Source organism: Rhinopithecus roxellana, chromosome 11, assembly GCF_007565055.1.
Source record: "Rhinopithecus roxellana isolate Shanxi Qingling chromosome 11, ASM756505v1, whole genome shotgun sequence".
Classification (NCBI taxonomy): Eukaryota; Metazoa; Chordata; class Mammalia; order Primates; family Cercopithecidae; genus Rhinopithecus; species Rhinopithecus roxellana.
Window position 1 is genome coordinate 53987130 of NC_044559.1, and position 26482 is coordinate 54013611.

Sequence of the window (26482 nt, forward strand, 5' to 3'; positions counted from 1 at the left end):
AATTATTATCTGTTATATTCATCTTCTTATCACATCTATCATCTAGCCTTTCTGCTTTTGAAAAGCTAATTTTACATTGCTAGTTGAAACTAGTTGAAATATTATAGAGGGGAATTCACGAAGACTTTTGCCTATGTAATTATGTATAGGCACTGTTCTCCTTGAAGATGCACACTTAGTTACACTCCAGAGAATAAAACTAACCAGAAATACTAAATGTGTAAAGTTTTTGTTCTTACCAGGGAAACTCTTTGATCGTGTCTTGAATTCATCCTTTAGTATATCTCTTCCAAATGCATCTGTCAATTTTTTTATTTCAGACCCTATAGAAATAAACAGATATCAAAACACTGTAAGGTAATCGTTTATATACAAATGTGACAGTGTGTGTGCATGTGCATATATGTGTGTGTGTTACTAACTTAAAATATCTGTGGCTGGGCGCAGTGGCTCATGCCTGTAATCCCAGCACTTTGGGAGGCCAAAGTGCGGGTGGATCATGAGGTCAAGAGATTAAGACCATCCTGGCCAACACGGTGAAACCCCATCTCTACTAAAAATACAAAAATTAGCTGGGTGTAGTGGCACATGCCTGTAGTTCCAGCTACTCGGGAGGCTTAGGCAGCAGAATTGCTCGAACCTGGGAGTCGGAGGTTGCAGTGAGCTGAGATCGTGCCACTGCACTCCAGCTTGGGTGACACAGCAAGACTCTGTCACCAAAAAAAAATATATACACACACACACACACACACACACACACATATATAAATAAAAATTGTATTTATAGAATAATTGAAATGTCTTTATTGGAAAATAACAAAAACCTTAAAAAGGAATGGATGTTAACAATTATATAAGCCAGACTATATTTAGATATGTTTAATGAATTGAAATATCATATAGCCAGGGAAAGGCACAACTCATGCACAACCTGATGCTGTATACTTTCTTAACCAGTAATAGTTCCATACAATTCTATCTCTTATGCAAATTGAAATTATCCTAGGGACATTATGATGATAATGTATCTTTCAAGTTTACACTAAAAACACACTCAACCTGTAGGTATGTACTATGTGAGGTGGAACATTTTTTTCCACAGGTCAAGCTGCAAACCATGGCCTCATTAGTCACAGAAACTTATCATGAGGCAGAAATTATTTGACTCATTGAGGAATATTTCTTTCCCCTTTTTACATTATGGAATTGTAAATTCTTTAGCTATTAGTTATGAAAAAATTACAAGGTATTTGTTAAACTGAGAAAACCTGCCCTCTGAGGTCCCTTAAACGAGAATCAAGGAGGTAATGGTCAGATTTGCAGCACTACCAGGATTGTTATTGGATCCATTTCCATTTAAGTTTTTATGTGGTTTGATATTTTCCTGGAATTAGAAACTACTAAGTTCAATGAGATAAAAATGTATAAAAATTATTAAAAAGAAATTCATATTGAAAAGGGGATAATGAGGATTGGTGACATAAGGTCAACATTGGGCTTAAGATTGTGTGGGTAGAATTGGCTCTAGCAGAGTATATAACTATGATTGGACACCTGTCATAATCCTTCCATTGTATTGTAGAGTGGTTTGTTGTTGTTGTTTTTTGCTGATTTGGAAAAATTGGTGAATACATGAATAATGTAAATGGTTGCATTATGACACCAGCTGCTCAAATACATCACAACTGCATTCTATACTGAGCACTGCCTCATTACCAAAGTAAAAAGTGATCCATAAGATTGAGCAGAACAAGTTTTCAGTAATTAAGTAACAATATAAGAGATACAGCAACTCAAAACTGGAAACATCAGCAGATGTATTTTTTTCTTCCTTTGTTCTTTCTTCAACTGATATATCAAAGAAAGACCTGGTTCATTTGAAATGAGCAAGCAAATGATCCTTACACAATCAGGGAAAAAATGAGACCATCTGAGGAAAGATTGGGTTAAATATTAGAAATTAAAAGGTGTGTGCTGGAGACACATAATTTAGTAAGATTTACAATTTTTCTCCTTTCCAATATTCTCACTTTGCTTTAAATCTTTTAAAAATCTTTTTCTGCTTGAAGTTCACTGAGTATTTTAAGCTATCTAAAATCTTAAATTCTATGGATTTTAATACATTCAGTAATGTCTGTCACCATCATCACAGTCAATTTTAAAAAGTACTTTAAATTTATACTAAATTCCAGTGAAATATAGAAAAGCTACTCTTACATAGCTGTATTCCCTGTTCCCCATTTTTGTACTACTGTTATACAGAGTACATTTGTAAATAATAAAGACATGGTTATAGTTGTTGTTATAATTATTTATTTATATAATTTTATGCTTTTTAAAAAAGTTGAGGGAAGAAAGAAGTATATATTTCCAATGTTTATTATATTAACTTTCTTATTTATAATTTCTGGTTCTATTAATTTGTTCCTATGGTTTCAGAGGATCATATCTTGTCATTTTCTTTTTTTGTTAATACATAATATTTGTGCAAATTTATGGGGTACATGTGATATTTGGTTATATGTATAGTGTGCATAAAACTCAAGTCAGATTATTTAGAATATCTATCACCTCAACGATTTCTCATCATTCAGTATCATGTTAGCTGTGGGTTTGTCATATATGGACTTTATTAGTTTGAGGTACATTCCTTTTATGCCTAAGTTTTTGAGAGTTTTATCATGAAGGAATGTTGAATTTTATCAAATGTTTTTTTCTGCATCTACTGAGATGATTATATGGTTTTGTCCTTCTTTCTGTTGATGTACCTTGTTTACTGATTTGCATATGTTAAACCACCCTTACATCCGTGGGATAGATCCAACTTGATCACAGTGCATTATCTTTCTGATAGGTTGTTGAATTTGGTTTGCTAGCATTTTGTTGGGGATTTTTATGTTTATATTCAACAGAGATATTGACTTGTACTTTTATTTTTTTATGTCCTTGTCTGGTTTTCTTATCGGAGTAAATGCTGGCCTTATAGATTGAATTACAGAGAATTCCATTCTCTTCAATTTTTTGGAATAGTTTGAGGGGAATTGGTGTTGGTTCTTAAAAGGTTTGGAAAAAATTGGCAGTGAGGCTATCTGGTTGTGTTGGGAAGATTTCTAGACCTCTCCCTAGCTATTTTGAAATACAAAATCATTGTTATTAACTATAATCAACCTCCTCTGCTACTTCTTAATTCAATCTTGGTAGGTTATATGTGTTCAGAAATCTGTCAGTTTCCTCTAGATTTTCCAATTTATCAGCATATAGTTGTTCATAATATTTTCTGATTATCTTTTGTAACTCTGTGGTATCAGTTCTGTTTCATTTCTGATTTTGTTAATTTGTATCTTCTATCTTTTTTAAGTTAGTCTACCTACTGTTTTTTTTTTTTTTTATCTTTATCTTTTTAAAACACCAAGTTTTGATTTGGTTGATCCTTTGCTTAAGTATCTATTTCACTTAGTTCTGCTCTAATCCTTATTTCTTTCCTTCTACTAATTTTTGTTGATTGGTTTGTTTTTGCTTTTCTAGTCTCTTGAGGTGCATTGTTTATTTGAAACATTTCTACTGTTTTGATGGAGGTGTTTATTGCTATAAACTTCCATTTTTAGCATTGCTTTTGTTATATCCCATAGGTTTTGTTTTTTTTTTTTTTCATTTTCATTTGTTTCAAGAATTTTTTATTTCCTTTTTAATTTCTTCATTGATTCAGTGATTATTCATGAGTATTTTGCTTAATTTCCATGTGTTTGCACAGTTCCCAAAGTTTCTCTAGTTACTGATTTCTAGTTTTAATCTGTCATGGTCTGACAAGATACATGATATGATTTTGACTTGTAAAAATGTGTTAAGACTTCTTTTGTGGCTTAACATGTGGTCTAGCCTGGAGAATGTTCCGTGTGCTGACAAGAAGAATGTGTGTTCTGCAGCTATTGAAAAAAATACTTTGTAATTATCTGTTAGGGCCATTTGGTTTAAAATGATGTTTAAACTCAATGTTTCTTCATTGATTTTTTGTCTAGATGATCTGTCTAATGCTGAGAATGAGGTGTTGAAGTACTCTAGCTATTATTTTATTGGAATCTCTCTGTTCCTTTAGATTTAATATGCGCTTTATATATTTGCATACTTCAATGTTGGGTGAGTATAAGTTTAAAATTGGTATATCCTCTTTCTGAATTGATCCTTTTATCATTATATAATAATTATCCTTGTCTCTTTTTATTTTTTTTTTGGCTTAAAGTCTGTTTTATCTGAAATAACTACAGCTACTCCTGCTCACTTCTGGTTTCTGTTTGCATGGAATAGTTTTTCCATTCTTTTACAACCAGTCTATATGTTTTTTTACAAGTGAAGTGAGTTTTTTATAGGCAGTATATAGTTTGGTCATGTTTTTAAAATCCATTCAGCCATTCTCTGTTTACATTCAAGAATAATATTGATATATGAAGACATATTCCTATTGTTTTCTTATTTTCTGGTTGTTTTCTTTATCGGTTTGTTCCTTTCTTTCTCTTGTGTTGTTTATCATCGTGGTTCAGTGATTTTCTGTCATAGTAACATTTGAGTTCTTCTTCCTCATTTGTGTGTTTGCACATCCAGTTTTATGACAGTAGCTATCCTTTTGCTTAAGTGTAGTACTCCTTTAAGCATTTCTTGTAGGGCCAGCCTAATGGTGATGAATTCCTTCAGTTTTTGTTTGTCTGGAAAATACTTTATTTTTCCTTCATTTATGAACAATAACTTTGCTGAATATATTATTCTCGGCTGACAGTTTGTTTTCTTTCAGCCCTTTGAATATATCATCTTATTTTCTCCTTACCTGTAAGATTTCTGCTAAGAAATCCACTGTTAGTCTGATAACAGTTTTCTTGTATGTGGCTTGTATCTCTGTCTTTTACTTTTGACAGTTTGACTATTATGTGCCTTGTACAAGACTTTTTTGGGTTGTGTATATTTGGGAATCTCTTGTTGACATGGGTAGTTTTCAGCCATCATTTTATTAAATAGTTTTTATATGCCTTTTCTCTTGACCATGTGGAACAACCACGATTTAAAACTTTGGTCACTTTATGATGTTCCATGTTTCACATAGGCTTTATTCATTCTTTTTTATTCTTTATTCTTTGTTCTTTTTTTTCTCTCTCTCTCTCCCTCCCTCCCTCTCTCTTTTGTCTGACTGTGTTATTTCAAATGACCTCTCTTGAAGTTCTGAAACTTTTTATCTTGCTTGGTCTAATAATTGTTGAAGATCTTGAATGTATCTTTTTTCATTATTATACTTTAAGTTCTAGGGTACATGTACACAATGTGCAAGTTTGTTACATAGGTATACATGTGCATGGTTTGTTGCACCCATTAACAAATGTCATTTACATTAGGTATTTCTCCTAATGCTATCCCTCCCCCTGCCCCCTCACCCCACAACAGGCCTCGGTGTGTGATGTTCCCCACCCTGTGTCCAAGTGTTCTCATTGTTCAATTCCCACCTATGAGTGAGAACATGCAGTGTTTGGTTTTCTGTCCTTGTGACAGTTTGCTCAGAATGATGGTTTCCAGCTTCATCCATGTCCCTGCAAAGGACATGAATTCATCCTTTTTTATGGCTGCATAGTATTTCATGGTATATATGTGCCACATTTTCTTAATTTAGTCTATCATTGATGGACATTTGGGTTAGTTCCAAGTTTTTGCTATTGTGAATAGTGCCACAATAAACATACATGTGCATCTGTCTTTATAGTAGCATGATTTATAATCCTTTGGGTATATACCCAGTAATGGGATCACTGGATTAAATCGTATTTCTGGTTCTAGATCCTTGAGGAATCGCCAGACTGTCTTCCACAATGGTTGAACTAGTTCACACTCCCACCAACAGTGTAAAAGTGTTCCTGTTTTTCCACATCCTCTCTAAGATCTGTTGTCTCCTGACTTTTTAGTGATCGCCATTCTAACTGGTGTGAGATGGTATCTCATTGTGGTTTTGCTTTGCATTTCTGTGATGATCGGTGATGATGAGCATTTTTCTTGTGTCTGGTGGCTGCATAAATATCTTCTTTTAAAAAATGTCTGTTCATATCCTTTGCCTGCTTTTAGATGGGGTTGTTTGATTTTTTCTTGTAAATTTGTTTAAGTTCTTTGTAGATTCTGGATATTATCCTTTGGTCAGATAGGTAGATTGCAAAAATTTTCTCCCATTAAATGTATTTTTTATTTTATTAATTGAATTGACTTATGGGATTTCTGTTTGGTTATTTTCTTAATGATATCTATCTCTTTAATACATTTCTCATTCATCTCAAAATTGTTTTTCTGATTTCTTTCTATTGGTTTTCTGTGTTCTTTTCTACCTCACTGAGTTTCTTTAATATCATTATTTTCAATTCTGTTTCAGGCATTTCAATAATTTCTTTTTCACTGAAATATGTTGCTGAAGAATTATTGTGTTCTTTTTGAGGTGTCACATTTCCTTGCTTTTTCATGTTTCTTGTGTCCTTATGTCTGTCATCTCGTGTAACAGTCACTTCTCTCAATTTTGTGGATTGGCTTTCATAGAGCAAAACATTTTCCTGAAGATGCTATCTATGATGTTGGTTGGATAGGGCACTTTTTAAATTAAAAAAAAAATTTTTTTTTGGTGGAGACAGTGTCTCACTGGGCTTTAACCAAGGCTGGCCTCAAATGTCTGATCTCAAGTGATCCTGCCACCTTCACCTCCCAAAGTGCTGGGGTATAGGCATGAGTCACCATGCCTACCCTGGGTTGGGCATTTTAGCTTTGATTCTGGGTGTATGCAGTGGTATATAGCCTCTGTATAATTTTTTTCAGCTATAAACAGTGTCAGTGGGAGGGGCGGAGCAAGATGGCCGAATAGGAACAGCTCCAGTCTCCAACTCCCAGCGCGAGCGACTCAGAAGACTGGTGATTTCTGCATCTTCAACTGAGGTACTGGGGTCATCTCACTAGGGAGTGCCGGACAATCGGTGCTGGTCAGTTGATGCAGCCTGACCAGCGAGAGCTGAAGCAGGGTGAGGCATCGCCTCACCTGGGAAGCGCAAGGGGGAAGGGTATCCCTTTTCCTAGCCAGGGGAACTGAGACACACAACACCTGGAAAATCGGGTAACTCCCACCCCAATACCACGCTCTAAGCAAATGGGCACACCAGAAGAATATATCCCTCACCTGGCCGGGAGGGTCCCACGCCCACAGAGCCTCCCTCATTGTTAACACAGCAGTCTGCGGCGATCTAACCACAAGGCAGCAGCGAGGCTGGGGGAGGGGCGCCTGCCATTGCTGAGGCTTAAGTAGGTAAACAAAGCCGCTGGGCAGCTCGAACTGGGTGGCAGCTCACAGCAGCTCAAGGAAACCTGCCTGTCTCTATAGACTCCACCTCTGGGGGCAGGGCTCAGCTAAAAAAACAACAGGGGAAACAGCAGAGGCCTGAGCAGACGGAAGGACTCTGTCTGACAGCTTTGAAGAGAGCAGTGGATCTCCCAACACGGAGGTTCAGATCTGAGAATGGACAGACTGCCTGCTCAAGTGGGTCACTGACCCCTGAGTAGCCTCACTGGGAGATATCCCCCACTAGGGGCAGTCTGACACCCCACACCTCACAGGGTGGAGTACACCCCTGAGAGGAAGCTTCCAAAGTAAGAATCAGACAGGTACACTCGCTGTTCAGCAATATTCTATCTTCTGCAACCTCTGCTGCTGATACCCAGGCAAACAGTGTCTGGAGTGGACCTCAAGCAATCTCCAACAGACCTATAGCTGAGGGTCCTGACTGTCAGAAGGAAAACTATCAAACAGGAAGGACACCTATACCAAAACCCCATCAGTACGTCACCATCATCAAAGACCAGAGACAGATAAAACCACAAAGATGGGGAAAAAGCAGGGCAGAAAAGCTGGAAATTCAAAAAATAAGAGTGCATCTCCCCCTGCAAAGGGGCGCAGCCCATCGCCAGCAACGGATCAAAGCTGGTCAGAGAATGACTTTGACGAGATGAGAGAAGAAGGCTTCAGTCCATCAAACCTCTCAGAGCTAAAGGAGGAATTACGTACCCAGCGCAAAGAAACTAAAAATCTTGAAAAAAGAGTGGAAGAATTGACAGCTAGACTAATTAATGCAGAGAAGGTCATAAACGAAATGACAGAGATGAAAACCGTGACACGAGAAATACGTGACAAATGCACAAGCTTCAGTAACCGACTCGATCAACTGGAAGAAAGAGTATCAGCGATTGAGGATCAAATGAATGAAATGAAGCGAGAAGAGAAACCAAAAGAAAAAAGAAGAAAAAGAAATGAACAAAGCCTGCAAGAAGTATGGGATTATGTAAAAAGACCAAATCTACGTCTGATTGGGGTGCCTGAAAGTGAGGGGGAAAATGGAACCAAGTTGGAAAACACTCTTCAGGATATCATCCAGGAGAACTTCCCCAACCTAGCAGGGCAGGGCAACATTCAAATTCAGGAAATACAGAGAATGCCACAAAGATACTCCTCCAGAAGAGCAACTCCAAGACACATAATTGCCAGATTCACCAAAGTTGAAATGAAGGAAAAAATCTTAAGAGCAGCCAGAGAGAAAGGTCGGGTTACCCACAAAGGGAAGCCCATCAGACTAACAGCAGATCTCTCAGCAGAAACTCTACAAGCCAGAAGAGAGTGGGGGCCAATATTCAACGTTCTTAAAGAAAAGAATTTTAAACCCAGAATTTCATATCCAGCCAAACTAAGTTTCATAAGTGAAGGAGAAATAAAATCCTTTACAGATAAGCAAATGCTTAGAGATTTTGTCACCACCAGGCCTGCCTTACAAGAGACCCTGAAGGAAGCCCTAAACATGGAAAGGAACAACCTGTACCAGCCATTGCAAAAACATGCCAAAATGTAAAGACCATCGAGGCTAGGAAGAAACTGCATCAACTAACGAGCAAAATAACCAGTTAATATCATAATGACAGGATCAAGTTCACACATAACAATATTAACCTTAAATGTAAATGGACTAAATGCTCCAATTAAAAGACACAGACTGGCAAACTGGATAAAGAGTCAAGACCCGTCAGTCTGCTGTATTCAGGAGACCCATCTCACAGGCAGAGACATACATAGGCTCAAAATAAAGGGATGGAGGAAGATCTATCAAGCAAATGGAGAACAAAAAAAAGCAGGCGTTGCAATCCTAGTCTCTGATAAAACAGACTTTAAACCATCAAAGATCAAAAGAGACAAAGAAGGCCATTACATAATGGTAAAGGGATCAATTCGACAGGAAGAGCTAACTATCCTAAAAATATATGCACCCAATACAGGAGCACCCAGATTCATCAAGCAAGTCCTTAGAGACTTACAAAGAGCCTTAGACTCCCATACAATAATAATGGGAGACTTCAACACTCCACTGTCAACATTAGACAGATCAACGAGACAGAAAGTTAACAAGGATATCCAGGAATTGAACTCATCTCTGCACCAAGCGGACCTAATAGACATCCATAGAACTCTCCACCCCAAATCAACAGAATATACATTCTTCTCAGCACCACATCGCACTTATTCCAAAATTGACCACATAATTGGAAGTAAAGCACTCCTCAGCAAATGTAAAAGAACAGAAATTATAACAAACTGTCTCTCAGACCACAGTGCAATCAAACTAGAACTCAGGACTAAGAAACTCAATCAAAACCGCTCAACTACATGGAAACTGAACAACCTGCTGCTGAATGACTACTGGGTACATAACGAAATGAAAGCAGAAATAAAGATGTTCTTTGAAACCAATGAGAACAAAGATACAACATACCAGAATCTCTGGGACACATTTAAAGCAGTGTGTAGAGGGAAATTTATAGCACTAAATGCCTACAAGAGAAAGCAGGAAAGTTCTAAAATTGACACTCTAAAATCACAATTAAAAGAACTAGAGAGGCAAGAGCAAACACATTCAAAAGCTAGCAGAAGGCAGGAAATAACTAAGATCAGAGCAGAACTGAAGGAGATAGAGACACAAAAAACCCTCCAAAAAATCAATGAATCCAGGAGTTGGTTTTTTGAAAAGATCAACAAAATTGACAGACCGCTAGCAAGACTAATAAAGAAGAAAAGAGAGAGGAATCAAATAGATGCAATAAAAAATGATAAAGGGGATATCACCACTGTCCCCACAGAAATACAAACAACCATCAGAGAATACTATAAACACCTCTACGCAAATCAACTAGAAAATCTAGAAGAAATGGATAATTTCCTGGACACTTACACTCTCCCAAGACTAAACCAGGAAGAAGTTGAATCCCTGAATAGACCAATAGCAGGCTCTGAAATTGAGGCAACTATTAATAGCCTACCCACCAAAAAAAGTCCAGGACCAGATGGATTCACAGCTGAATTCTACCAGAGGTACAAGGAGGAGCTGGTACCATTCCTTCTGAAACTATTCCAATCAATAGAAAAAGAGGGAATCCTCCCTAACTCATTTTATGAGGCCAACATCATCCTGATACCAAAGCCTGGCAGAGACACAACAAAAAAAGAGAATTTTAGACCAATATCCCTGATGAACATCAATGCAAAAATCCTCAATAAAATACTGGCAAACCGGATTCAGCAGCACATCAAAAAGCTTATCCACCATGATCAAGTGGGCTTCATCCCTGGGATGCAAGGCTGGTTCAACATTCGCAAATCAATAAACATAATCCAGCATATAAACAGAACCAAAGTCAAGAACCACATGATTATCTCAATAGATGCAGGAAAGGCTTTTGACAAAATTCAACAGCCCTTCATGCTAAAAACGCTCAATAAATTTGGTATTGATGGAACGTACCTCAAAATAATAAGAGCTATTTATGACAAACCCACAGCTAATATCATACTGAATGGGCAAAAACTGGAAAAATTCCCTTTGAAAACTGGTACAAGACAGGGATGCCCTCTCTCACCACTCCTATTCAACATAGTGTTGGAAGTTCTGGCTAGGGCAATCAGGCAAGAGAAAGAAAGAAAGGGTATTCAGTTAGGAAAAGAAGAAGTCAAATTATCCCTGTTTGCAGATGACATGATTGTATATTTAGAAAACCCCATCGTCTCAGCCCAAAATCTCCTTAAGCTGATAAGCAACTTCAGCAAAGTCTCAGGATACAAAATTAATGTGCAAAAATCACAAGAATTCTTATACACCAGTAACAGACAAGCAGAGAGCCAAGTCAGGAATGAACTTCCATTCACAATTGCTTCAAAGAGAATAAAATACCTAGGAATCCAACTTACAAGGGATGTAAAGGACCTCTTCAAGGAGAACTACAAACCACTGCTCAGTGAAATCAAAGAGGACACAAACAAATGGAAGAACATACCATGCTCATGGATAGGAAGAATCAATATCGTGAAAATGGCCATACTGCCCAAGGTTATTTATAGATTCCATGCCATCCCCATCAAGCTACCAATGAGTTTCTTCACAGAATTGGAAAAAACTGCTTTAAAGTTCATATGGAACCAAAAAAGAGCCCGCATTGCCAAGACAATCCTAAGCCAAAAGGACAAAGCTGGAGGCGTCACGCTACCTGACTTCAAACTATACTACAAGGCTACAGTAACCAAAACAGCATGATACTGTTACCAAAACAGAGGTATAAACCAATGGAACAGAACAGAGTCCTCAGAAATAATACCACACATCTACAACCATCTGATCTTTGACGAACCTGAGAGGAACAAGAAATGGGGAAAGGATTCCCTATTTAATAAATGGTGCTGGGAAAATTGGTTAGCCATAAGTAGAAAGCTGAAACTGGATCCTTTCCTTACTCCTTATACGAAGATTAATTCAAGGTGGATTAGAGACTTAAATGTTAGACCTAATACCATAAAAACCCTAGAAGAAAATCTAGGTAGTACCATTCAGGACATAGGCATGGGCAAGGACTTCATGTCTAAAACACCAAAAGCAATGACAGCAAAAGACAAAATTGACAAATGGGATCTAATTAAACTAAAGAGATTCTGCACAGCAAAAGAAACTATCATCAGAGTGAAGAGGCAACCTACAGAATGGGAGAAAATTTTTGCAATCTACTCATCTGACAAAGGGCTAATATGCAGAATCTACAAAGAACTGAAACAAATATACAAGAAAAAAACAAACAACCCCATCAAAAAGTGGGGAAAGGATATGAACAGACATTTCTCAAAAGAAGACATTCATACAGCCAACAGACACATGAAAAAATGCTCATCATCACTCGCCATCAGAGAAATGCAAATCAAAACCACAATGAAATACCATCTCACACCAGTTAGAATGGCAATCATTAAAAAATCAGGAAACAACAGTTGTTGGAGAGGATGTGGAGAAATAGGAACACTTTTACACTGTTGGTGGGATTGTAAACTAGTTCAACCATTATGGAAAACAGTATGGCAATTCCTCAAGGATCTAGAACTAGATGTACCATATGACCCAGCCATCCCACTACTGGGTATATACCCAAAGGATTATAAATTATTCTACTACAAAGACACATGCACACATATGTTTATTGCAGCACTATTCACAATAGCAAAGACTTGGAATCAACCCAAATGTCCATCTGTGACAGACTGGATTAAGAAAATGTGGCACATATACACCATGGAATACTATGCAGCCATAAAAAAGGATGAGTTTGCGTCCTTTGTAGGGACATGGATGCAGCTGGAAACCATCATTCTTAGCAAACTATCACAAGAAGAGAAAACCAAACACCACATGTTCTCACTCATAGGTGGGAACTGAACAATGAGATCACTTGGACTCGGGAAGGGGAACATCACACACTGGGGCCTATCATGGGGAGGGGGGTGGGGTGAGGGATTGCATTGGGGAGTTATACATGATATAAATGATGAATTGATGGGTGCTGACGAGTTGATGGGTGCAGCACACCAACGTGGCACAAATATACATATGTAACAAACCTGCACGTTATGCACATGTACCCTAGAACTTAAAGTATAATAAAAATAAAAATAAATAAATAATTAAATTAATTAATTAATTAAAAAAAAAAAACAAAAAAACAGTGTCAGTGATGTCCGTCATTTCCTCAATGGCTTAGGCTGTAGTTGCTGGTGGATGCTGCTATGAGGCTTCGCTGGGGACAGAGACCCCAGGTGAGTCAGTCCTTGGCCTCATTAGTGACAGCAATGGTTGAGCATGCCTATCCGTGGGCCCCTAGAGGATATATGTGAGCATCAGGATTAGTGAGTCCAGGCAGGCTAATCCTTGGGCCTCTAGGTGGCTTGCTTGAGTGCTGGCCATAGTGCCAGCAGGTAGGTGTGCCCTTGAGCCCCTAGACAGCGTACATGATGTGGGCAATAAAAGTTGCAGTGGTGAAACAACCCACAGGGTCCCAAGTGGCATGCACTGGTGTTGGTAGTGGCTGCAACTGGCTAGCTGAGTTCATCCTCCGGGACCCAGGAAGACTGCACAGATGCCTGTGGTGGTGGATGGGGCAGGATGAGCCCCTGGCCTTTGGGTGTCATGCTTTGGTGCTGGTGGCAGGTTTCTTGGCCTATTGTGAGGTCCCCTGGTGATGTGCACGCATGCCCAAGGCAACTGATGGGGCAAGGTAATCCCCAGGACCCTGGTTGGCATTTTTGCGCACTGAAACATGGTTCCAGGCTGAGAGGGCTGGTTCTCAGATCCCCCAGTGGTATGCATGGGGACATGCTGTGGCAAGCAGGGTGGGGAAATCCTCAGGACCCCAAATGGTGTGCCTGGGTGGCATTAGCAGCAATGGCAGTTGGCAGGGAGAGCCTGTCCTCAGGGTGCATGCAACTGTGTGGCAGTCTTGCACTGGGTAAGACTGAGTTGCTCTCAGTGGCTATGGCCCCAGGAAAGTGGCTCTCAAGCTCTGGTGAGCACATGCTTCAGCCTCTGGTGGTGGTGACAGATGATGAGAGCTTGTTCTCAGGGCATGTGCAAGTGCACAGTAGCCCTCCTGCTTATGGGGGCAGGGTTGCAGCAATGGCAATGGACTCAGGCATTCTGGGTTTTGGGTACTGCATGCTTCAACTCTGTCCCAGGGGCAGCCTCTCCAGTGTGCTGTACCACCCATTCTCCAGCATGTTGAACACTTGAGTGCTAGGGATCCTGCCACACTGTTGGGCCCAACTAGGACTGCACTTCTGCAGCCCACTGCATAGATGCAGGGGGATGTCAGTGGGGCTCTAGGAGTGGAAAGGTAGGGATGCTGGGCCATACCAGCCTGGCCAACATGGAAAAAGCCCATCACTACTAAAAATACAAAAATTAGCCGGGCGTGGTGGTGCATGCCTGTAGTCCCAGCTACCTGGGAGGCTAAGGCAGAAGAATCACTTGAACCCAGGAGGCAGAGGAAAACAGGCACTATGCCGCATCCGCTTGGTTCTCACCATGTGTGTGTGACTCAGCATGAGCTCTCTCTTCAGAGCAATGCCACTGGTCAGGGCCTGTGAGGGTGGCTCTCCCATGGCTAGGATTGCAGCAATCTATGGTGGGAATGTGGACTTCTGGGGACTTCTCACTTACCCTTTTCCCACACCAGGGAGCCTCTCTGGACTTTATCAATCCTAGTTAGGTCAGCTGCCTCCTTTCCCTTTCCTTCTCTGCCTCAGATGTTTCCTGTTAATTCTCTGCTGAATTCTAGTGTTCCTGATTAGATGATCTATTTGAAATATGATTATCAATTCTCAAATTTGTTTTTTGTATGTATTGAAAGAGTGCCAGATATCTTTAAGACAGCCATCTTGGAGCCCCCTTTCTTGTCATTTTTTTTAACTCCAATACATCATTTCTGTCAACCATCGCCTGTGTGCTAACATTCTGGAATATACTACATGTCTATATTTTAAAGTCCCAGCAATAAAATTCTGTAAATATTTTTTATACAATTGCTTTTTATATCAATTAAGAGTTAAATAAGAGTAGAAAGAAGTGACGTAAGCATTTATGTGGTCTTTCAGAGTTATAGAATTCCTTTAACCCATGTTCATTTTATGGGTTCAAGTTAGTGTCAGAGGTCAATGGTTTTCAATCCCAAAGAACTCTGTATTTCTTGGAAAGCAGTTCTGATAGGAATAAATTTTCTTATTTAAAAAAGCCTATTTAGAAATATCTTCACGTCACCTTCATGTTTAATAAATAGTTTTGCTGGATATAAGATTTTTGGTTAACAGTTCTTCATTTTGCTCTTTGAATGTGCTGTCCCAATGCCTTCTGGCCCTAATAGTTCCTAATGATAAGTAGTCAGTTTTTAATTTTAGTGGGGTTCTCTTTACATCATGCATTAGTTTTCTCTTGCTGCTTTTAAGCTTTTCTCTTTATCTTTCAACATTATTACTATGAATGTGATTATAGATTCCCTTGTGTTTATTCTACTTAGAATTAATTGAGCTTGGATGTGTACTCATTTGTCATTAAATATTTTTCAGAAAGTTTTCATCCATATTTTTGCTGCTCCTTTTTCTCTCTGTTTTCTTTCTAGTGTTCCTAATACTTTAAGTTTTTTAATTCTTTCTTTGGACAGTTGAAATGTACTTGAACCTCTCTAGTAAATTTTACTTCCAGTTTTTGTACTTTAACGCTGTAATTTCTATGTGGCTCTTTGTAAAATATTCTATATCTCTTTGTAGATATTTTCTATTTGATGAAACATTGTCATAATACCTTCCTTTTCTTGTTAGAGAATGGTTTCCTTTAGTTCTTTCAATATATTTATACTGACTGCTTTGTAGTCATTGTCTGCTAAGTCTAACAGCTAGGATTCTCATAAGCTGTTTTTGTTTGTTTGTGTGTGTGTGTGTGTGTGTGTGTGTGTGTGTGTGTGTGTGTGTTTTGCCTGCTTTTCCTCTGTGTATGGGTCATACTTTCTTACTTATTAGAATAACTCACATTTTTATGCTGAAAACTGGGCATTTTAGACACATAATGTAGCAACTCTTAATTTTGATTCTTCTCCTCTTCTTCCTGGGGTATGTTATTATCATTTGCTTATTTATTTGTTCAGTGATTTGGTTTGATTATTTTACTGAAGCCTCTTTCCCTTGTGATATGGTTTGTATGTTTTTCTTGTCCAAATCTCATGTTGAAATGTAATCCCCATTGTTGGAGGTGGGACCCTGTGGGAGGTGTTTGTGTCACGAGGGCAGATCCTTCTTCTCCATGGAATGGTGCTGTTCTCACAATAGTATATGAGTTCTTGTGAGATCCAGTTGTTCAAAAATATGCAGCACCTTCCCCCCTTTTTTCTCCTGCTCTTGCTCTTGTCATGTAATATGCCTGTTTTGCTTTACTTTCTGCCATGAGTAAAAGTGCCCTGAGGCCTCCCCAGAAGCCAAGTAGATGCTAGCACTATGCTTGTACAGCCTCCTTTCTTTATAAAGAACCCAGTCTCAGGTAGTCCTTTATAGCAACCCAAGAATGGCTCAATACATCCTGCACTGTGAAGCCTCTAATGTTCCTCCAATAAAACAGCCTTGGGCATGCAACGATCACCTCTGGAAGACAGTGGTTTTAGAGGGTCCCCTTTGAGTATGTCTTTTGCTTATTTCTCTATTAACCTGTCTGCCTTCCTTTGTATCACACCAGAGATCAAAGGGTGTTTTGCCTGACACTGCTACTCTTGTACCAAAGGCAGTAGTATAATATCTGAACTATATTACACAACTAAAGGATTCTGCCATAGTTGAAAGATTACGATGCCTAACATTTTAAAGTACAGAGGGAATTTTTAAGAATAAAATAACTGTCTTTTTCCTTTACTTATTGCACTCATCAGATAGCCTTTCTGCTTTTGCAACTTTAAAGTAACTTTCTATCTAAACTGTAAATAGAAAGGGACTAAAATAACTTTGAACATACTTGTCCCAAGTATATTCTAAGCTCACTATCCTATATTATTTTATGGATTACTTTCTAAATGGATGAGTCCTAAAAGTAATAATATCTAGCTAGCTTTACATTTCTAGTAAATATGTTCTAGAGTAAAACCAAACATGGGAGGGTATTCATGAGAACCCGTGCCCATGTCATAATAACAAGTGGGTATTATTGCTATTAAAGATACACACTTAAACTTTGAAGGAGAAAAATAAATGAGGAATATTAGACTTAAAATATTTTCTTACCAGGGAAACTCTTTGACTGTGTCTTGAATTCATCATTTAATAAGCGTCTTCCCAAAGCACCTCTCAAGCTTTCTATATCAGTCTCTATAGAAATAAATAGATTTAAAAATACTCGGCAAGGTAATCCTTACATAGGAATGTGAGGGGTGAGAGAGAGAGAGAGAGAGAGAGAGAGAGAGAGAGAGAGTGTGTGTGTGTGTGTTAATCAGCCTTTGTTATTGATGAATAAAAGTTACAGCGAAATGTCTGAATTGCCAAATCACTAAACATTAGGAGTGGAAGGTCCCTTAGCAATCATATAAGCCTTAGTGTATTGAGGTATAGAGATGTTTAGTGATTTGACCAAGACCACATATCGAGGTGATAACAAAGTTGTTGCACAAACTGATGCCTCACAAAACTTTAACAGTGCTTTCCCCATACAATGTTATCTCTAATGCAAAATTAAAATATCCTACAGAATTTATGATAATAACATGACTTTAAAGTTTGCACTGAATCACATTCATACCATAGGGATATACCTGGTAAGATGAAACATAACTTTTTTTTTTCACCTACCAACTTGAAAACAATGATCTTCATAATCACAGGAAATTATTATAGTGCAGAAATACTTTGACTCATCCAGAAATATTTTAATGCGATTTTTAGGTTAACTTTAAACCAAGTAAGCATCAGTGATGGAAAATAATAAGATATCTTGTAGATTGAGGAAAACATGCCCTCTTAGGTCCCCTTACCATGTGGACCTCGTAGCTTAGGATATGATCAAATTTGCAGAAATACAAGAAGTAAAATTGGATACTTTTCCATTTGAGTTTTTACATAATTTGACTTTTTTGTTGGATTTGGTAGTCTAACCATGTTTAATAACAGGGAAAATACCTGAAAGTTATTAAGGAGGAATTTATGTTAGAAAGGGTGATTAGGATTGATGAACTAAAGTCAACTACTGGGACTAAAGTTTTGTCGGTGAAATCTAGTTCCAGCAGCACATGTGCCTGCTAGAAACCTGTAAACACTGGAAACTACAACCAGTTGTTATCTAGATATAATAGATGGATGTCTTTTTATTTTTTGAGAAATAGTTAAATTCATGAATAAATATTAAAATACCTGAAAGTTATTAATGGGAAATTTATATCAGAAAGTAGTGATTAGGAATGTATATCATACTACATAATTTACACATTTAAAGTGTTCAACTAAATGGTAGTTTCAATGGTAGGAGGGGACAAACATCCAAACCATATCAAAAACATACTGGAAGAGGGACACACAAATGAAAAGAAGAATATAAAAAGCCACCACTTACAAAGCTAAGAAATAACATAGAAAAAATATACAAAACAATTAGAAGACAACAAAATGACAAGAACAAATTCTTATCTATCAATAACAATCTTGAATGTAAGTGGTTTAAATTCCTGAATTAAAAGACATAGACAGACTGAATTGATAACAAAAAAACAAGAAGCAACTATGTGATGCCTACAAGAAATTCATTTTACCTGTAAAGACACACATAGACTGACAGCAAATGAATCAAAAAAGATTATGCACACAAATGGAAACTAAAAGTTCAGAAATAGCTATACTTACAACAGAAAAATAGACTTTAAATTTTAAAAAGGAGACAAAAAGATTAGTATATAATGATATAGACATCAATCCAGAGAGAGGATATAACAATTATAAATATATAAAAACTAACCCTAGATAACCCAGTTCTAAACAGAAATTATTATTAGAGCTAAAGAGAGAAAGAGTCCCCAATACAATAATAGTTGGAAACTTCAACATCCCACTATCAGCACTGAATATCATCTAGACAGAAAATCAACAAAGAAACATTAAACTTAAACTGCACTATATATCAAATGTACCTAACAGACTTTTACAGAACATTTCCTCCAAAAATTAATGAATACATATTCTCATCATTGCTCCGCCTTTTGGCTAAGATCAAGTACAGAATACACATTCTTCTCGTTGGCACATGAAAGATCACATATCAGGCCACAAACAAGTCTAAACAAATATTAAAAAGTCAAAATCGTATCAGTTATCTTCTCAAATTATGGTGAAATAAAACAAGGTATCAATGTGATTGGATTGAAGGATGCAAAGTATTATACCTGGGTGTGTCTGTGAGGGTGTTGCCAAAGGAAATTAACAATTGAGTCAGTGGACCAGGAGAGGCAGATCCACCCTCAATCTGGGTGGCCACCACCTAATCAGCTGCCAGTATGGCCAGAATAAAAGCAGGCAGAAGAATGTGAAAGATTAAACTGGCTTAGTCTCCCAGCCTACATCTTTCTTCTGTGCTGGAGCTTCCTGCCCTCGAACATCAGACTCAGAGTTCTTCAGCTTTTGGACTCTTGGACCTACAACAGTGGTTTTCCAGGGGCTCTCAGGCCTTCTACTGCATTGTCAGCTTCCCTACTTTTGAGGTTTTGGAAATAGGACTGGCTTCCTTGCTCCTCAGCTTGCAGATGGCCTACTGAGGAACCTCACTTTTTGATCATGTGAGTCAATACTCCTTAATAAACTCCCTTTTGTCTATATGTCTATCCTATTAGTTTGGCCCTCTAGAGAATGCTAATACAGATTTTGGTACTGGGAGTGGTTCTAGAGGAACAGAATTTTATGGATGGAGTTTTTAATTGTCTTTGGGGTTTCTGGGGTTGCCTGCTTAATATGATTAGACCCCAAAATGCTAAGGACTACTTCTAATAGTATGGAGAACACTGATAGTTCTTGGTGTGAACTGTTTAGAGAATTATGCAAAATAAATGCATTTGATACTCGTGATTCACTGCTCAAAAGACGCAAGGAGTTTAGTAAGTCTACACATAATACCTTTGACCATATGTGAGGAACTAAAGAATGTAATGAAGTTGGTTGGTTGCTCCTAAGTTCACTAGACAATGTGATAAAAGAAAATAAACTCGGGGATTCTATCTCCTGGCTCTAGAAGCACATACTGACCTCAAATCTTCTAAGATTGCCCTGAGAGTCTTATCTCCTGTAGACAAATAAAAATGAAATTGTGGAAAATCAGACACAAGCTCTTATCCTGTGAGTGGCTGACCTGCAACAAAAGGTGCATTCACAGCCTCACCAGGTATCTACTATTAAAGTGAGGAGATTGAATGGGACCATCCAACTTAAAATGGGGACATGTGGGAGGACCCTGATGAAGCTGGAGGCACTGAGCTCCTAAATTCTGATGAGACTTTTTGGGCGGAGGAAACAGCCTCCCCACTCCAAGTGGTGGCAACATCCCCTCCCCAATCTACAACCCACGCTGCCATCAGCCTTTCCACATTTGCTGAGGATATTAACCCTGCACTGCCTGAGGTAACAGTGATGGTCTCCCTTGGGGAATATGCCAGGCAAGACAATGCTGATTTTCCTCAGGACCCACCCCCAACACCCTTGTTCACTTCTAGACCTATAATTAGGCTAAGTCCTGGCAGACCCCTAGAGATGTGGTTCAAAGTGTAACCCACATGGAGGTGCACTACACTCAAGAATAACTGCTTGTTTTCTAATTTATTTAAGCAGAAATCTGAAGTGCAGGCATGATAATGAATAGTGAGGGTGTAGGATAATGGTGAAAGGAACATAAAGTTGGAACAGGCTTAATTTATTTATTTAGTCCCACTAAGCAGGCATTCTCCATTTAGTGTTGCAGCTTGGGGAGTTAAAAAAGGTTCTAATAGTTTATTTGCTTGGTTAGCTGAAATATGGATTAAAAGATGGCCCACTGTGAGCAAGCTGGAAATGCCTGATTTCTCTTGGTTTAATGTAGAGGAAAAGGCTAAGGCTAAGGGAGATCAGGATGCTAGAGTGGATTAGTCACTTTAGACCTACTTATTCCAGCTGGGAGGGTCCAGAAGACATACCCTTGACCAATACTTTGTGAAATAGATTTGTGAGGGCAGCACCTGCATCCTTGAAGAGCTCTGTGATTGCTCTTCTCTGTTTCCCAGATCTTACAGTGGGAACCACAGTCACTCAACTATAAAATTTAAATATAATGGGAATAATTGGATCCCAAGGTGGCAGGGGCCAAGCGGTAGCACTCAACCATCAAAGGCAAGGTGGGCATAGTTACTGCAATGGACAGCAGAGGCAAAGCAGCAATCAGAATAGTCTGATTCATGTAGAGCTCTGGCATTGGCTAATTAATCATGGTGTTTCTAGAAGTTAAATTGATAGGAAGCCCACTGCATTCTTACTTAATTTATATAAGCAGAATAATTCTGGGTTGAGTAGACAAAAGACTAATTTGAATTATAAAAACAGAATCATGGACCCTCAACCAATTTCCAGACTTGAGCCAGTTTATAGACCCAGAACCCCTTGAAGGAAAGGCTGGGTCCCTTTGAGGAAGGATCCCACTACACTACCAACAGTTTATGCTGTTAATCTTTCTTCCATCTTTCCCCAAGAAGACTTCCAGCCTTTTACTAGGGTAACTGTGCATAGGGGAAAGGGAAATAATCAGAACTTTCAGGGACTACTGGTCACTGGCTCTGAGCTGACATTGATTCTGGAGGACTCAAAATGTTATTTTGAGTCCTCCAGTTAAGGTAGGGGCTTATGGAGGTCAGGTAATTAATGGAGTTTTAGCTCAGATCCAACTTAGAGTATGGGTCCTTGGACTCATTCCATGGTCATTTCCCTAGTGCCAGAAAGCATAATTGACACAGACATACTTAGCAGCTGGCAGAACCCCCACACTGGCTCCCTGACTGGTAAAGTGAGGGCTGTTATGGTGGGAAAGGCCAAATGGAAGCCATTAGAACTCCCTCTACCTAGAAAAGTCATAAATCAAAAATAATATCGCATCCCTAGAAAAATTGCAGAGATCAGTGCCACCATCAAGGACTTGAAAGATGTAGGGGTGGTGACTCCCGTCACATCCCTGTTCAACACTCCCATTTGGCTGTGTAGAAGACAGGTGGATCTCGGAGAATGATGGTGGATTATCGTAAGCTTAACAAAGTGGTTACTCCAACTGCAGCTGCTGTATCAGATGTGGATTCATTGCTTGAGCAAATTAACACATCTCCTGATATGGTATGTGGCCACTGACTTGGCAAATGCCTTTTGTTCCATTCCTGTCCATAAGGCCCACCAGAAGCAATTTGCCTTCAGTGGGCAAGGCCAGCAATATACCTCTACTGTACTACCTCAGGGATATATCAACTCTCCAGCTTTGTGTCATAATCTTGTTTGGAGAGATCTTGTTCGCTTTCCCTTCCACAAGCTATCACACTGGTCCATTACATAGATGCCATTATGCTGATTCATCCAGTGAGTGAGAAGCAGCAAACACACTGGACTTATTGGTGAGATATTTGCATGCCCAGAGGATGGGAAATAAATCCAATTAGAATTCAGGGACCTTTTACTTCAGTAAAATTTCTAGGGGTCCAATGGTGTGGGGCCTGTCAAGATATTCCTTCTAAGGTGAAGGATAAGTTGCTGCATTTGGCCCCTCCTACAACCAAGAAAGAGGCACAACCCCTAGTGGGCCTATTTGGATTTTGGAGGCAACCATTCCTCATTTTGGTGTGTTACTTTGGTCCATTTATCCAGGGACCCAAAAGGCTGCCAGTTTTGAGTGGGGTCCAGAATAGGAGAAGGCTCTGCAACAGGTCCAGGGTGCTATGCAAGCTGCTCTGCCATTTGGGTCATATGACACAGCATACCCAATGGTGCTGTCAGTGGCAGATAGGGATGCTCTTTGGAGGCACTGGCAGGCCCCCATAGGTGAATCACAGTGGAGCCCTCTAGGATTCTGGAGCAAGGCCCTGCCATCTTCTACAGATAACCATTCTCCTTTTGAGAGACAGCTCTTGGCTGTTACTGGGCTTTGGTAGAAACTAAACATGTGACTATGGGTCATCAAGTCACAATGCAACCTGAACTGTTTATCATGAACTGGGTGCTTTCTGACCCATCTAGCCATAAAGTAGGTCATGCATAGCAGCATTCCCTCATCAAATGGAAGTGGTATATACATGATTGGGCTTGAGCAGCTCCTAAAAGAACAAGTAAGTTACATGAGGAAGTGGCTCAAATGCCCATGGTCCCCACTCCTGTCACCCTGCCTTCTCTCCCAGCCTGCATCAATGGCCTCATGGGGAATTCCCTATGATCAGTGGACAGAGGAAGAGAAGATTAGGACCTGGTTCACAGATGGTTCTGCATGCTACGCAGGCACCACCTGAAAGTGGACAGCTGCAGCACTACAGCTCCTTTCTAGGACATCCCTGAAGGACAGCGGTGAAGAGAAATTTTCCCAGTGGGCAGAAATACGAGCAGTGCACCTGGCTGTGCACTTTGCATGGAAGGAGAAATGGCCAGATGTGCAATTATATGCTGATTCATGGGTGGTAGTTTGGCCAGGGTCTTGGAAGAAGCATGAGTGAAAAATTGGTGACAAAGAAATTTGGGGAAGAGGTCTGTGGATGGACCTCTCTGAGTGGTCAAAAACTGTGAAGATATTTGTATCCCATGTGAGTGCTCACCAACTGGTGACCTCAGCAAAGGAGGATTTTAATAATCAAGTGGATAGGATGACCCGTTCTGTGGACACCACTCAGCCTCTTTCCTCAAGCCATCCCTGTCATTGCCCAATGTGCCCATGAACAAAGTGGTCATAGTGGCAGGGATGGAGGTTACACATGGGTGCAGCAACATGGACTTCCATTCACCAAGGCTGATCTGGCTATGGCCACTGCTGAGTGCCCAATTTGCCAGCAGCAGAGACCAACACTGAGCCCTCTATATGACACCACTTTTTGGGGTGATCAGCCAGCTACTTGGTGGCAGGTTGATTATATTGGACCCCTGTCATCATGGGAAGGGCAGAGGTTTGTCCTCACCAGAACAGACATATACTCCAGTTATGGGTTTGCCTATCCTGCATGCAATGATTCTGCCAAAACTATTATCCATGGACTCGTGGAATGCCTTATCCAGCATCATAGTATTCCACCTAGCATTGCCTCTGACCAAGGTATTCACTTTATAGCTAAAGAAGTGCAGCAGTGGGCTCATGCTCATGGAATTCACTGGTCTTACCATGTTCCCTATCATCCTGAAGCAGCTGGATTGATAGAATGGTGGAATGGCCTTTTGAAGTCACAATTACAATGCCAATTAGGTGACAATACTTTGCAGGACTGGGCCAAGGTTCTCCAGAAGACTGTGTGTGCTCTGAATCAGTGCCCAATTTGTGGTACTCTTTCTCCCATAGTCAGGATTCATGGGTCCAGTAATCAAGGGATGGAAGTGGAAGTGGCACCACTCACCATCAACTCTAGTGACCCACTAGCAATTTTTTCCCTTTTGTTTTATTTTTCATTTATTTTTTAAATTATGTTTTTATTGGGATAGATTATTGGGGAATAGGTGGCGGTGGTTATATAAGTTCTTTAGTGTTGATTTGTGAGATTTTATTGTACCCATCATATAAGCAGTATACACTGCACCCAATTTATAGCCTTTTATCTCTTACTCCCTCCCCATCCTTTACCCTTGAGTCCCCAAAGTCCATTGTGTCATTCTTATGCCTTTGCATCCTCATAGTTTAGCTCCCACTTATGAGTGAGAACATACAATGTTTGGTTTTCCATTCCTGAGTTACTTCACTTAGAATAATAGTCTCCAATGTCATCCATGTCACTGCGAATGCCATCAATTCATTCCTTTTTGTGGCTGAGTAGTATTCCATCATATATGCATATTATATACATATATATGTATATATGTGTGTGTGTGTAGATATGTGTGTGTATATATGTGTGTTATATACATATCTACACACACACACACATATATACACATATCACAGTTTATCCACTCGTTGATTGATGGACATTTAGGTTGGTTCCACATTTTTGCAATTGTGAATTATGCTGCTTATAAACATGCATGTGCAAGTATCTTTTCGTATAATGACTTCTTAGAACAATTCTGAGGTCACCTTGTTTCTTCCCCATCTTAAGTGGCTTGTCTTTTAAATTTTGTTTGGAATTTTTGGAGGAGAGGGTAAAGTCTGATGTCCCTAGAATTCTGTATATTTAAAATAATTTTAAAAGGCCAGTAAATTTCACCAGGTTATTTTTATATGTTATTAATTTCCAATTTGTCCTAGTATGTCTTTTCAACTTACAGATTTGGGTCATCCATTATTTTAAAAATTAATTATTCAATTATGCCTTATAACATATTGTACATTTTATTTATTCTTCTTCGGGAATTCCAAATATTGAATTCTGGGAAATAGATATCTCAGAAAGTGTGAAAAGCCAGTGCAAAGGCCCTCTGATGGGGTGAAATATAAAACATTTGAGAAACTGAAAGAAGCATTTTGGGCATGGCAAATAAATATCATTGCTTCAATGAAGTTTCTAAGATTTCCTATTCTCTGCACAGAAAGTTTAGGAAACTACATTGCTAAATCCATTTGTCTGTATTTTTCTAAGGTAGAATTTACCCATACTATATTTGGGAGATAGATACCCATACTATATTTGGATACCCATACTATATTTGGATACCCATACTATATTTGGATACCCATACTATATTTGGGAGATAGAAGATATGCAATTATCCTTTGCACATAGTTGCAGCCAGAAATGCAGGCAGATACGAGGTTTGTAGCAGAATTCTCTGAGCAAATGAGAATCCACAGACTTAAGACAGTTGGTGGGAGATTACTAAAAAATAATTGAGTATTGAAAGCTTCTGGTTTTAAAATGTTGGCATAGAAGCAATCTGGCTTCACTCACTTCTCCCCACAGAAAGCCATAAAGTAATATGCAGCATCAATATTATGACCAGCAATATCCAGGAACCCATTATGAGAATAAGACAATTCTTAGGACCACAGAGAAGCAACAAAAACTGAAAGCTGACAGTGGCTTGTCCCTTCCTCAATCCCTGGGAAAAATAAGAGAGCCTGAAGTGAGAAATATCCATGAGAACAGAGGAGACAGAGGGAGAAGTGAGCCTATTATCCTTAGCCCTGGAAACTGATCTGTAACATGGCCAAAGGGGATGTCAAATCAATGGCTACTAAGAGTGGCTCTCAAAAGCCCAAAACAAAGACAGGATCCAAAAGCAGCAAGAGAAAATTTAATAACATATAAGCAGCACTATCGTGTATGAGGTGTATTCCACAGGTCCTCTGGGCACAAACTTCCAGCTACTCTTCCCATACCTTTGGGAACCCCCACTTTGAGAAGGGCAGTGCTTTACTAGGGGCCAAGAGAAACCTGGGTTTAAGGC

At 39.1% G+C, this 26482-nt stretch overlaps 1 protein-coding gene across 1 annotated transcript in view; it reads right to left on the bottom strand.

Moving 5' to 3' along the window:
* CCDC7 (coiled-coil domain containing 7) overlaps window positions 1–26482 on the bottom strand; it is a 502976-nt gene that overhangs the window by 63192 nt on the left and 413302 nt on the right. Inside the window, exons 31-32 of the mRNA XM_030940622.1 lie at window positions 17162–17245; window positions 240–323 (exon numbers count right to left, since the gene is read on the bottom strand). Coding sequence (XP_030796482.1) covers window positions 240–323; window positions 17162–17245 — 168 coding nt within the window. The remainder of the gene's footprint in view (window positions 1–239; window positions 324–17161; window positions 17246–26482) is intronic.